This window comes from Chlamydotis macqueenii, chromosome 22 (assembly GCF_036417535.1).
Source record: "Chlamydotis macqueenii isolate bChlMac1 chromosome 22, bChlMac1.mat, whole genome shotgun sequence".
Taxonomy (NCBI): domain Eukaryota; kingdom Metazoa; phylum Chordata; class Aves; order Otidiformes; family Otididae; genus Chlamydotis; species Chlamydotis macqueenii.
In genome coordinates, this window is record NC_141577.1 from 8,058,389 (window position 1) to 8,071,077 (window position 12,689).

At 46.5% G+C, this 12,689-nt stretch overlaps 1 protein-coding gene across 20 annotated transcripts in view; it reads right to left on the bottom strand.

Moving 5' to 3' along the window:
• EPB41 (erythrocyte membrane protein band 4.1) overlaps nt 1-12,689 on the bottom strand; it is a 98,115-nt gene that overhangs the window by 23,774 nt on the left and 61,652 nt on the right. For 6 of the 20 annotated variants that reach the window (XM_086765119.1, XM_086765121.1, XM_086765110.1 and 3 more), the window contains 8 exons: nt 11,821-11,918; nt 11,308-11,480; nt 10,144-10,260; nt 8,678-8,806; nt 5,198-5,409; nt 3,357-3,413; nt 3,164-3,208; nt 2,233-2,295 (listed from right to left, as the gene is read on the bottom strand). In XM_086765119.1, coding sequence (XP_086621245.1) covers nt 2,233-2,295; nt 3,164-3,208; nt 3,357-3,413; nt 5,198-5,409; nt 8,678-8,806; nt 10,144-10,260; nt 11,308-11,480; nt 11,821-11,918 — 894 coding nt within the window. Of the gene's footprint in view, nt 1-2,232; nt 2,296-3,163; nt 3,209-3,356; nt 3,414-5,197; nt 5,410-6,825; nt 6,937-8,650; nt 8,807-10,135; nt 10,261-11,307; nt 11,481-11,820; nt 11,919-12,689 lie in introns of all 20 variants that reach the window. The other 14 variants (XM_086765115.1, XM_086765102.1, XM_086765116.1 and 11 more) reach the window with 10 other exon arrangements.

A 12,689-nucleotide genomic window follows, 5' to 3' on the forward strand; every position in this document is an offset into this window, starting at 1 on the left:
ATTTACTTTATGCCAGATCAAACAAGAAACTCCTGCTAAAATTCCTCATCTGGAAAAAGCCAGATTTCTACTCTCTGATGCCAGTTTACAGCATAAATGCACAGACTTCACGGCAAGTCAGCGCTCTGCAACTTGTTTAAAAAGAGCTTTTCCTTGCAAGCAAACCAGAGTTTTTTGAAAACAAAGCTTTAGCATAAAATAGGCAGAAGCCAGGTAACAACTTTTCTGGACAGTGCCAAAAAGCAGCAAGCCTCGCTGTTAGAGAGAGGGAAATGAAGGTCAGGAAAAGTATCACTGGGAAATTTCACTATTTTTGTGCTTTTAGTTGATACTTGGCCCATTGATTTTAGAAAATGGGAGAGTAAATGCATCCCTAAAGGATGGTTCCCTCCCCAAAAACCTGCGTCCCTGCAGCTCACCTGGGACCTCCGCAGGGCTACAGCCCCAAATGCCTCATTAACAACATTTGCTCTTTTTGGCACGGTTCTGGTGGGAGGGGGGGGGGGGGGAAGAGGTGCTTTCATCCTGGCCGGATGCCAAAACAAGGCAAGTGTCTGCTAGTTAGGGGAGAAGAGAAAAAAAGAAAAAAAAAAAAAAAGCTCAAATAAGCCTGCTGAGGACTCCAGGGTAAATCCCTGCCTGGGTCCAGGAGCTCTACAGCTTCTCCTTGTTTAGAGAAGAGAGAAAGACTACCTTGGCTACACACCACTGAGCAAGAACTGGTCCTGGGAGCGTTTGCGGAGAAGCTAAAGCCACGAGGAGCCACCTGGAGCCACAATGGGTCTTGAAAGCATCTTGAGGAACAAGCTCACTAAGCGTTAACACTTTTTCCTCCCGTTTTGCCCTGCTTCAGCAGTGTGAGGTCTGCTGGAAAAACGTCTGATCTGCCAAATGCACGGAGTTAGGAGGAAAAAAAAAAAAAAAAAAAAAATGGAATCAAGGGAGTGAGCTGCTGGGGTCAGCCCTTGTCTAGGGGATGGCTGGAGCACCTGCAACAGAACCAGTGAGGACAGCAGCGGAAAAGGAATGGTGCTGGAGAAGAATGCCAGAGCCAAGTATTGGACTAACAGGAAAACGGGGGTTTAGAAGCAATGAGAAAGCTCTGTTTGGGGTTGGGGAGATGGAGCTGCTTGAGGTGGATGAAAGAAAGCAGCAGGGAAAGTCTTCACAGCGCTCCGACGGCGGCCAAACTCTGCCCATCGTGCCACAGACCCTTTGCTCATGGCTGAAAGCAGTCAAAAAAAAAACCAAAAAACCCACAAACAAAACAAAACAAACAAAAAAAAACCCAACAACAACAACAAAAAAACCCCACCAAACCACCCAAAAGCTGCAAAACTTTTAAAATTGAGATGAGAAGGCAGTTAGTACACTTCACTTGCAAGAGAAACCAACAGGGAAATCCTACCAGCTGCTGGTGCTGCAAGTTTGAGTAGAAACACGTAACAGAGTATCAGAAGCCACAAAAAGTCTTCCATAACACAGTTTATTAAAAAAAGTTAAAATATATGACTGGCATGGTCTGTTCTGAGACTGTGCTTAGAAAAAATCAAGTGTATAGGGCTCACAAAGCTGCAGGGAACAGCTGCACGTGCAGGGATCAATGGCTTCTCATCCGCCCGCGCACCGCCCACGGCCACTGAGCCCCCGCGCCAGCTCCGAGGGGACCCGGTGCCCACGCAGGATGGGGCCCAGGGGTGCGTTAAAAATGCTGCACAGCAAGCGAGTGTTGAGAGGAGGATCACAAGCATCGCTGTAGGAGCAGCGGCAATGTCCAAAAGGAGTTGCTCCTGTCTGAAGCCATGTGGACATCACAGCGGTCTGAACTCCACGGAGGAGTTCAGACCTGCAGCCTTACGCTCAATTTTGCATTTTTCCCCAGGAAAATAACTCATTTCAAGAAAAGAGAAACTTGTAAATGAGCCCCTCTGCCACGATCCATGCCATTGTGTCACCCAGCGGGTCCAAGAGCAGACCTGAGCGCGCAGCTCTGCCAATCATATATTTTGGGTAAGTATGAGAGAACGACAGTCAGAAGAGGCAGAAGGAAGAACGCCTGCACATCGTCATGTTCACCGCCACCATGCAAAAGCATATTTAAAAAACAAAAACATCTTTCATGCAACAGCATGCAAAAAAGAAAGGCAGCAGCAGAAGAGGAAGAAAAAGTTCAGCACAGATGCAGAAGGTGTAGGCAAACGCAACTGAAAAAAGCTTCAAGTTCATACAAACCTCCAACATTAAATTGCTATGCCTGATATAAATGTTTTCACCATCTAGCCTCTTTGATCTTTTCTGTGAAAATGAAAGAAAAGGGGGAAACAAACAAAAAAACAAACAAACAAAAAAAACAAACAAACAAAAAGAAAAGCACAAAAAATTAAATGTTGTTCTTGCGGGACTGACAAATTGGCAAATTAAAAAAGTTAACTCAATGTTGGGAGCGCAGCGCTGTGCCAGTGTGGGGTGGGGACCCAGCCGCACGGACGCCAGCGTGGGGCCACCACCGGGAAATGGGGGTCTTGCTTATGGAGAATGGGGAAATGCAATGAGTCCTTTAAAGAGACAGCTCCCAGGGGTTCCTCGGCTTTTGCCTTCGCTTCTATCGCTCGCCACAAAGAGATAGTTCACCAGTGTTCTGTGGAAGCCTCGCACGAAGTCACAACTTCATATTCCTGACAGCGATGCGTGCCCACCCCAGCATGCGAGGCTGCGCTGCTGCTGTAAGGTCTCAGTGTGAGGAGTAACTATGTCCTAACCACCCCTCCCACCTTGGGTATATGTCCTATTACTTGATCAATACAAAAAAAGGATTATACCTTTTTTATTTTCTTGCATTTCGTGGAATACAATATATACAGTTTTCTTTGGTTTCTAACGAAATTGTTAAGAGAAAATAAATTTTCTAAATCAAACCAAGTGTGTTTTTCCTGAACATTCAACATGCGTAATTTTAGCAATTAGACTGTCTATGGGACAAAAACCTATCAATTTTAAAATCAAGTATTTGACAGCCGCAGTTTAAATAAAAAAAAAAAAAAAAAAAAAAAATAAAAACCCAATCCAAAGTACACGAAGAAACTGGAGGACTGTCTTTTTAAATAGGTTACAGATGCATGAATGATATGGCAAATTTATGTGGTGAAAATGTAAAATGGCTAACCTTCCTCATTCTTATCAGTTCTTCCTCTTTTTCTGCAGGCTGCTGCTGTTGGGCAGTGATAAAAAAAAAGAAGAAAAAAAAGAAAAAAAAAAAGAAAAAAAAAAGTTGTTGGTTCATTTAACTGTGTTGAACCTCACTGTTTAACCTTAAAAAAAAAAAAAGTGAGCAACCTAACCGAATTATTAGCACAAACCTGGGGCTGGTTACCATTCGTGGTGGGTACTGTGACCTCAATGTGCGCTTTTCTCACCTACATTTAAGAAATAAATTGGTAAAAACATTTCTTGTTAGTAGACTTGTTCCAAGAGACCATTTAGTTTCCAAACACAGCTGCATAAAGTTGGTTTTGAAATGCTGGGGGAACATGCAAAAACCAACATGCAGTCCTCCGGAAAGAGTTAATGACAGCGCAGCTCTCCGGCAGTCTGTTAGTGAACAGCACGGTTACAATAATTCCTCCAGCTGGAGAATTATTTGCATTTGAAACCAGTGCTCTCCAGTGCTTCTTCCCACTCGCGTTAGCTTTGCCAGACAATGTTTTCCCATTTCATTTGCAGCCAGATCTCCCAGTGAAATCCTTATCGAAAGCAACGTGCTCAAAGTTACACAGACCTTCTCGAACCAGACAATTATTTGTTAGGAACAGGTATTAGGTTCACAGAGTCAGCGAGATGAGATCTATCTATAAAATCAAACCTCACATCACTAATTAAGTTCTTTACTGTCCATAAGCAGAGAGACAAGACTGTCTTAACACTTTAAGGGAGTATCCGGGCAAACCGGATTGCCAAATACTCCGAAGGCGACAGCATCGGTGGGTGTTAAAAGAAGTTAAAAGAAGCTACATTTGAGAAACAGGGTATATTTGGCACATTCAAATCCACAATTTCCTCCTACACCTACAATTTAAAGAAAAAAAAATAATAATCCGGTGTTTAAGCATTTAGGAAAAACTCTGTAATGAGTGAGAAGGGATGAATAAAATTTCCTTGTTCTCAGTTCAGTACTAGGGAGGGTGAGCAGCCGTGCAGAAAACAGCCTCGCATGAACTATGCGCCACTCCAAAGTGCCATCCAGAAGATCCCTTCAGCATTTTCAATTTAAAACTACTGTTCGCACAGGCCCTAAATTTTTTTTAAGCAGTTTTTCTTTCTTCACCTTTGTCTCCCAACATGAATAAACAGTGATCTCTCCTGTGGAGTATGCCACACAAGACCCACTGCGTGATGCGTTACAGCAAAAATGTGGCTCCAGTCGTGCTGAGAACAGCTCAATATTCAGACTAATGTGAAAATTATATCTCAGGGTATACACCTCTGCTGCCATGCTGGAAGGTTTCAGTCAGTAACATTTGCAGAATATTAAGGGCACTGTAACATGAACAATAATTTTGCACATTACTTCAGCTTACGAGAACAACACATACAGACCAACACCAGCAGAGGTCTCAGACATTTGTAGAAAGATCAAATAATGTTTTAAAAAAAATTCATTTAAACAATAAGCTGCCCAGGGTCTCAACACAGCCATTCACACATAAAGTTTTAGCCCAGTTTGCAGAAATCTATTACCAGCTCTCCCAGCGAAAGCCTATCAATGCAAAAACACTTGCGTTCAGGCGCTGGGCTGCGGAGCAGATCCCTATCACCTGTTCACTGGAATTGCTCCTGCTGTCGTACTAGGAATCGGCAAGGACAGCTCAGCAATGTCAGCTCCAAATTCAACTACCACGAACCCCTGTGCGATTCCTGCCAGCTTTTTTAACCATGTATCAGTGAGCTGCATTCAGTTTGAGTGCAACCACCAAACTCCAGCCACCCTGGACCTCCTCCTTCCTTGCACCTGGAGGGCCAGGGCTGGGATTTCCCTGGGACCCAGACTCCCGCACCTCACCGCCATCCAAGGTCCGCACAAGGAATAAACCCCTGGCTGCCCAGGAGGGGAAGTGCACAGAGCTGCTGCTCCGGGGCAGTTTCTAGAGCCAATGCTCCAGCCCACCACAATCTCTTCCAAAGGGATTCTGGTCCGACATACCTTTGATGCATCGGCTAGCTCTGGCTTGGCTTTCTCCGATGGGATTTCTTCACGCCTCACATCGAGTTTCGCTGCTTCCTTTTCTACTTTAGAGGCAGCGACCACGTCCTTCCCATCGGGCTTAGCCAGGACTGGTTCTGCAGCATGGCTCTGAGCGATGGCAGGGGCAGAGGTGGGACGGGAACTCCTCTCGGGGGTTATCACGGCCACCGCTGAGGATGGGGGAGAGAGAGACAGGGACAAGGTTCAGAGTGGGTAACATTTCCAAGCGCCAGGCAGAGTCTTTCCAAATTACAGTGCTGTCATTTAAAAAGAAAAAGAGGAGGGAGGAAAAAAAGGGAAAAGAAATAAAGATGGTGAGCAAAGCAGCTTGTGCACTTAGTACGGAAAAGTTGAGATTATTTTCCTTATGGTTTAAATAAAATAAAATAAAACCCCACAACAGATGGTTTACAAAAAGCAAGCTTGCACTCTGCAGAGAAGCCACACCAAGAAAGGCAAATCTATTTTTGACGCTGTGCCATCGATTTCTGGGTCCTTCACACACACCAGACACAGAAGTCCATCCTAACACAGCCGTTAAAATAGAAACAGCAGCTGCAGTGAGTTCTTGACCCATTGGCATCTCCTCAACCAGAAACAGATGGTTTCTGGAAGGGCAGCACAGGCTTTCCCCCATCTCCTCAATCTTTTCAGCAAATCAGACACAAAATAATCAACAAGCATTGCTCTATAAAACTTTACAGCCACTTCCCGGCGGGTTTCAGAGCAGGCTGGGGCTGTGTGTCCGAGATGGGGATCTCCTGCTGCAGCCCATCGCTGCGAGAGGATATCCAGCGTCTCCAGATCAGTGACAGTGCAGAAATGAACAGCATGCTGCCAAAAAATCATCTTTCCAGAGGATGACAGTCTTAAATACAAGCACTAAGTACACACAAAATCAACTGCCTACTCTTTCCTTTGATTCCTGGTTTCCCAGGCAGTTCCTGACACCCGAAAAACCCGACACCTCTGAAATATTCAAGCCAATACTGCGTGACAAAGCAAGCCCCAACTAATTCACTGTGGGTACCTACAGATGCAATAAGCTGTTTAGATCTCCTGATGTAGGCTACTAGTGTCCATCCAGCTAGTCAAAGACACCAAAAAATTTGGCATTAGAAAAAAAATTTGTAATTTCAAGTAACTCCTTAGTAAGAGCTCCTGTTTCACTGAAAAGGCAACTGCATCTCATCTGTGTGTATGAAAAGTGTACAGAATAAATCATCCATGTGGCCAAAAACATACAAGGGGGAGGGGCAAAAAAGAACCTGATTTTTCAGAGACAGGAATTACACTCTTAAGACAAACTCCTAGACACCCGCATCTTGCTGCAAATCCACCCTAAAACCCTGAACCACCACCGTCATTTCCATTATCTCCCTTCCTTGTCTTCAGCATGGCAGTTCATTTCTGTGAGCCAGACATTGTATTATCCCTTTGGAAGGACAACCGGTGCAGTGTCCTGGTATTATTTGTGCCATGGAAGCGGTGACAGCCACCGGAGAGCTCGTACAGAAGGATGGTAAGATGGCAGGGACAGCTGGGACGAGGAGGATGCTGGGCGTGCAAAGCCGTCGCGGCGGTACCTGACTCCTTCGGGATGGGCTCCAGTTCTCTGATCACCACCATTTTTCCTTCCTCCTCCTCCTCCTCCTCTCCAATTGGGCTTATCTCAACATTGCCAAGAGTATGTTTGGCTAAAAAAGTCATGGACGTGTTAAAACGCCACCTCGAAGACGAAGCAGCAAAGGAAATACTGTCATCAGTAAAATCTGTATGACCACCTCTCTTTAGGAATTCCTGCTTCTCTCACAACGCTTCTGAGCATCAAGACACGTGCGGAAAATAATAAAAGATCCTAGGCTTTTCCTTTGATATTCTGTCCGGAACTGCATTATTTTTGTTATATTTTCTTGATTTACTACCTTCAGCTGTTTTGACACATGACAGTTTAAGCACAGCACAGCAAAAAGTGCTGCTCCCCCTCTACTCTGCCCTGGTGAGACCCCACCTGGAGTACTGTGTCCAGTTCTGGAGCCCCCAACATCAGAAGGACGTGGACCAGTTGGAGAGGGTCCAGAGGAGGCCACGAAGATGATAAGAGGGCTGGAGCAGCTCTGCTGTGAGGCCAGGCTGAGAGAGCTGGGGCTGTTCAGCCTGGAGAAGAGGAGGCTCCGGGGAGACCTTAGAGCGGCCTTCCAGTGCCTAAAGGGGGCTGCAGGAAAGATGGGGAGAGACTCTTCAGCAGGGCCTGTTGTGAAAGGATGAGGGGTAATGGTTTTAAAATAGAGGGAGGTAGATTTAGATTTTAGATTTAGCCGTGCAGAAAACAGCCTCGCATGAACTATGCGCCACTCCAAAGTGCCATCCAGAAGATCCCTTCAGCATTTTCAATTTAAAACTACTGTTCGCACAGGCCCTAATTTAAATCCAATTTAGATTGGATATTAGGAAAAACTTCTCTACCATGCGAGTTGTAGAACACTGGCCCAAGTTGCCCAGAGAGGCGGTGGATGCCCCATCCCTGGAAACATTCCAGGCCAGGTTGGCCGGGGCTCTGAGCAACCTGATCTGGTTGGAGATGTCCCTGCTCCTTGCAGGGGGGTTGGACTGGGTGGGCTTTGAAGGTCCCTTCCAACTCTAACCATTCTATGATTCTATGAAAATATGAGATTTGAAATACCAATCCTCATCATCCTGGCCAAGAAAATGGTCCCTACTGGGAACAAAAGTGTCAAGAGAAGGGAAAAGTGCAGGAGGTGAATGAGAAGAAGGACCAGCAGCAGCAAGAGAGCCCTGGATGTGCTTGGGTCTGGCACCAGCAGCTCTGCTGCAGCCCATCCCATGGAATATCCTCGTGTCTAAGCAGAGGGGCTGGTTTAGTGTTTTTCATAATATTCAAGAGAGGAGGTGACGTTCCCAGTTACCTCTCAATCTCCTCCTCCTGCAATGACTAACCAATTCTCCTTTTAATACAATTAGGGTGCGTCTGCGTGCAGCAGCGAAGCTGCTCTGAAAAAAGATCCCAACTAAGGAAGAAGCTGGATCCCTACTGAAGAAAAAAAGCAGAGTGTAGGTGACCCCCAGCAGTCCCGGAGCACACCACCTGATTTTCAGACACTGTACATTTCCGCATCTCAGGGGAACAAACCTTACAAGAAGGGACAGTAAGAGAAAAGTGTTGCAAGGCCACTGCACACTCATTAGCACACAGACACACAGCCAAGCCGCGGCACGGCACCTCCTCGTCTCACCCCAGTAAAGCAGCGCTCGGGTACTGCGGCACACTTGCAAAGCCAATGTGATTTTTAACAGCAACAAACACCACTGCAAACAACACAGCCTCTGTCCTACAGCACTGCATCACTTCAACCCAGCAGCTCACAGCACGGGCGGCCCCAGCAGCCGCACCAATGCCAAATGCCGCTGCTGTTGTACCTGACCGCGTCTGCAAGGGCTCCGGTAACTTTGGCTTGGCAACAGGAACCTTAACCACCTCTACCTTCTCCTCCTCCTCTTCCTCCTCTGCAATGGGTTTCATTTCAAAAGTTTCAAGAGTGTGTTTGGCTAGAAAGAGGTTTGTGTGCATTAATAGAGCGGCTGGGGGCACATGATGGTCGCTGCAGCAGAGCAAAGAGTGAGAGGAGGTCCCTCTCCAAGGCAGCGGCTGAGAACAACAAGGTTTTTAAACCAGGCAGCTCAACAGTAATTTTTCACCAAGCAGCTGCATGTCAGTCTTTCTAGTGCTGCCAGGCCCAACCTGTACTGGGTGAGAGGGGGAAAAAGCCAGCACAAATAAGCTTTGCAGGCTTCTTGCCCAGGCAGGGACACGTGGGGACACACGGACGGCTCTCAGGTGCAGTACGAGGACGGGCTCTGCCTGCAAAAGTCTGGGGAGACACAGGTGCTGGCTGGTAAAACCCAGGGAAAACACACCCAGGCTCTTTCAGATAAAAACCTATATAAAAACTGGCAGCTTTAATTAAAAGCACTTGAGTGATCAACTTCAAATCTAAAAATTAAGAACATACAGCCATCCAACCTGGTGTCTTAAGCGCTAATTCTCCATCTTCTGTTTTTACAAGGACAGGCTTTCCCCGTCAGGTGATGCTGACGAGCAGGAATTCAAGGCAAGACAGTGTGGGGAGCCAGGCTGCCACATTACTTTATAAAACTTGTTCTAGAGTTCATACCAGAAAAACAGTGATGTCAAAGCATGCTGTAAAAAAATTCAGAGTGGAAGCAGCACACAACGCACTTGCATATGAACTGTCTCTGCCTCTAATGCACCACAGGCATTTGTAATTGAACAAGTGATGAAGATTGCAAAAATTTGACATCATCGCTGCTGTGTTACACTTATTAGTATTCAAATATGCTGTTGTACCTACACACCTCTTAAGGGTATGACTATTAATAGAACCAGTCTTAAAAGAGATAAGCTCCATGTAGCAAAATGGGTGACATTTCTCAAACCTTGAAAAAAAATATAACAAAACAAACAACCCAGAATAGGCTTAAAAAATGGCAAGCAGGTCCCGGGATGAAGAATTTCAGAAGCTTTACAAGAAGTTTCAAGATCAAACTTAAAAGTTTTCTAATCTACATTTACAAAAATACCCAAATTTAATAAGGAGACAGTTCTCAAGTGCCAACACATCCTAAACTTTTTCCCCACCTCCCCGCAATAATTACTGTCTAACGTGGTGCAGGGTGGAAATTTAATGGATCTCCCAGAGCCGGGGCGCTGCCAGGCTGCCTGTCCTCTGACTGTGAAACTCTTCTTGCAAAGAAATGAAAAAGAAAGCCGCCAGATTTGGTGAAACTTTTGAGTTGTCAGGAACAAGCATGTAAAGGATAGGAAAGGCGCTGCAGATGAGTTGTAGCCACCACCACAGCTATACCTGGCTTCTCTCGGATCTGATCCGCGGGTTTTGGTTCAGGAACCTCAACCACCACCACCTCCTCCTGCTTCTCTTCCTCTACGGCTCTGAACTCAACTTTTTGAGTCGCACGTTTAGCTGAAGAAATGGGGCACATGTTAACGACTGCCCACAGCAGATGGAAAAAGGCTGCAGGCTTCAGCGGGGACAGAAGCATTACTTTCACAGGCTGCTCTTTTCCAAGCTCTGGCATTTGGGTGCGGGATGGCAGCAGGGATTTCTCTACTCATCTGGGGTCGTAATGGTCTACAGGGCATGGCCAAGGGGCCACCAACAGTGCCAGTCCCCTTGTCTGGGTGTCCTGCAGGTAAGCAGGCGTTTGGCTTTGCTGTGGTACGGAGCTGAAAAGAAGCAGCCCTTCCCTCCTGGCCCTGAGGCACGAAGCCCAGGCTCGGGGTGTTGTTGAGCCCTGTAAACCCACACCAGGAGCAGGGGCAGCCTGGCTGCTGCTGATTGCAAGGCACTGGGACAGCCCTGCTCCCTCCTGGGTTGCAGCAAGACCCTGGGGCTCAAAGTATTGCTGTTCCTGCTCCATCAGGTGCCCTTGGTGCAAAATGATGCTCCCCTTGCCCTGAATCCTAATTTTACAGGCACCCCATGACCCAGATCAAAGGAAGCAAATGTAGGCCCTCTCCCTTCCATGCCTCATCTCCTCTAGCCAGCTGCTCTCTTAAAAACTTCTGGAATGAGCCCACTTAATTGCTATGCCACAAACTGCAACATTAGCATCGCTTTAAGAGACACTGAAAAAGTTTCACACAGTTGTGGCACAAAATTTCCCCCTCAAGGAAAACAACGTAATTTAAGAAGCTATGTTAAACAAAACAGAGCCTATAATAGCTTAATTCCTGATTTACTGAAAGGAAAATGTGTTGAGATTGAATGAGGAAATATCTTTACGACCAGAACTTTGCCATAAGCCTTCAGCACCCACCTACAACCTTTTTGTCAGTCAGTTCTTGCTAGTGCTACTATCGGTTTGCATTCTATATCCAGGTCTTGTATTAAAGAGAGAAGTTATGCTTTTTTTATTCTTTAAAGCAGGGAATTTAGGTTGTATTTAAGGAGTACTTCAGCATCCTGCAGAATCCAATCAGGGAGAGGGAAGAGGCAGCAGACACTCACCTCCATCGAGGCTCCTGGAGGCTCGCTTACTTGCCGTCCGCTCGAACTGCGGAGCGGGTCGGTCTATCAAGGCACTTGCCTGCCTCGTCTGCGCCTGCGTCCGGCCGCTGTAGCGGAACTTGGAACCCAGCGCCAGGAACCTGCTCTTCGGGATGGCCTCGGTGGAAGTCAGCCTGAAAACCACATGCACGATTTAAAAATCCTACCTCCAGATGCAAGCAGCAGGTAAAGATAAAACACAAATTACAGAAGTCTCTGCATACACTTGATTAACAAAACAACATACCCTAACAATAAGCCCCACATGTACATAAGCTAGAAGACTTCCGGTTTATGTATCTTACGAAGCAGAAACTGCCTAGAAGTTTATTGCAATATAAACACTTCATGCCTCTCCAACCGTTTCACTCCAAATTTTGTGAAACACCAAGGAACACTGAAGGAGTGCTCATTGTCAGCAGCTAATCTAAAGCATTAGTTCTCCAAGGCGAGCCTACCATTTAGGAAACCCACCTGAAAAATGTATGATGTTCAACACATACTTTCCACAGCTTCTTCGCTGCCCGGTAACTTGGTAGCTTGAACCCAATTGTACTTTCATACTGTTCTTGCTGCAGAAAATTTAAGTTATTTAGGTATAGTAAGAAACAAATGTGACAGGAGCCCAGTCCCCAGCCCACTGACCTGTTCACAAACTGCTGCTCTAGCCCAAGAGCAGCTGAACTCACTACACGATGTGCGGGAGGAGCTCAGGTTCGAGAAAAGACAGGGCTTGGCCACAAGCCCCACTCAGCTCCCGAAATGTACGGGGATTTGCAGAGGAGCGTGCCGTGGGTTTTGCAGCCAGACTCATTTACCCCCCTGCCATGCTGCCCAGTTGCGGGATGTGGCTGAAAACTTCCTGCCCTGCAAGGCTGGGTCATGGCAGCAGAAGTAGGAGGAGGAAGAGGAGGAAAGAGGCAGGCTCTCATTGTCGCCTCTCTCCCTAACATGTTTCCAGTAGCCAGGCTGCTCCAGGGATCTCCCCATTCATGAGAGGCAGCGTCAGGGCAGCCACCTCCTGCCTGCTGCAGCCTACGTGAAAAGCTATGTGTCTGTTTTAGGGTTTTTTTTAGTATTTTTTTTTAAGTGAGACAAAGAGTCTTTGTCTTGCCCAATTTACAAAAAAGGAGTTAGTCCTCTCTCAATTTCAACTACAAACTTCCCACCGCTTTCCCCTGGATGCTGGGAATACCACGCAGTGCCAGGAGGTGGTGCTGGATGACACGGTAAATTGTCACCCACCGGTTTACAGCTTCAGCGAGGTCAGCGAGCTCTACCTGGACTCAACACCACGCCAAGACCAGCAACCCAACAGAGTACAAAACGCCCATGCAGAGAAA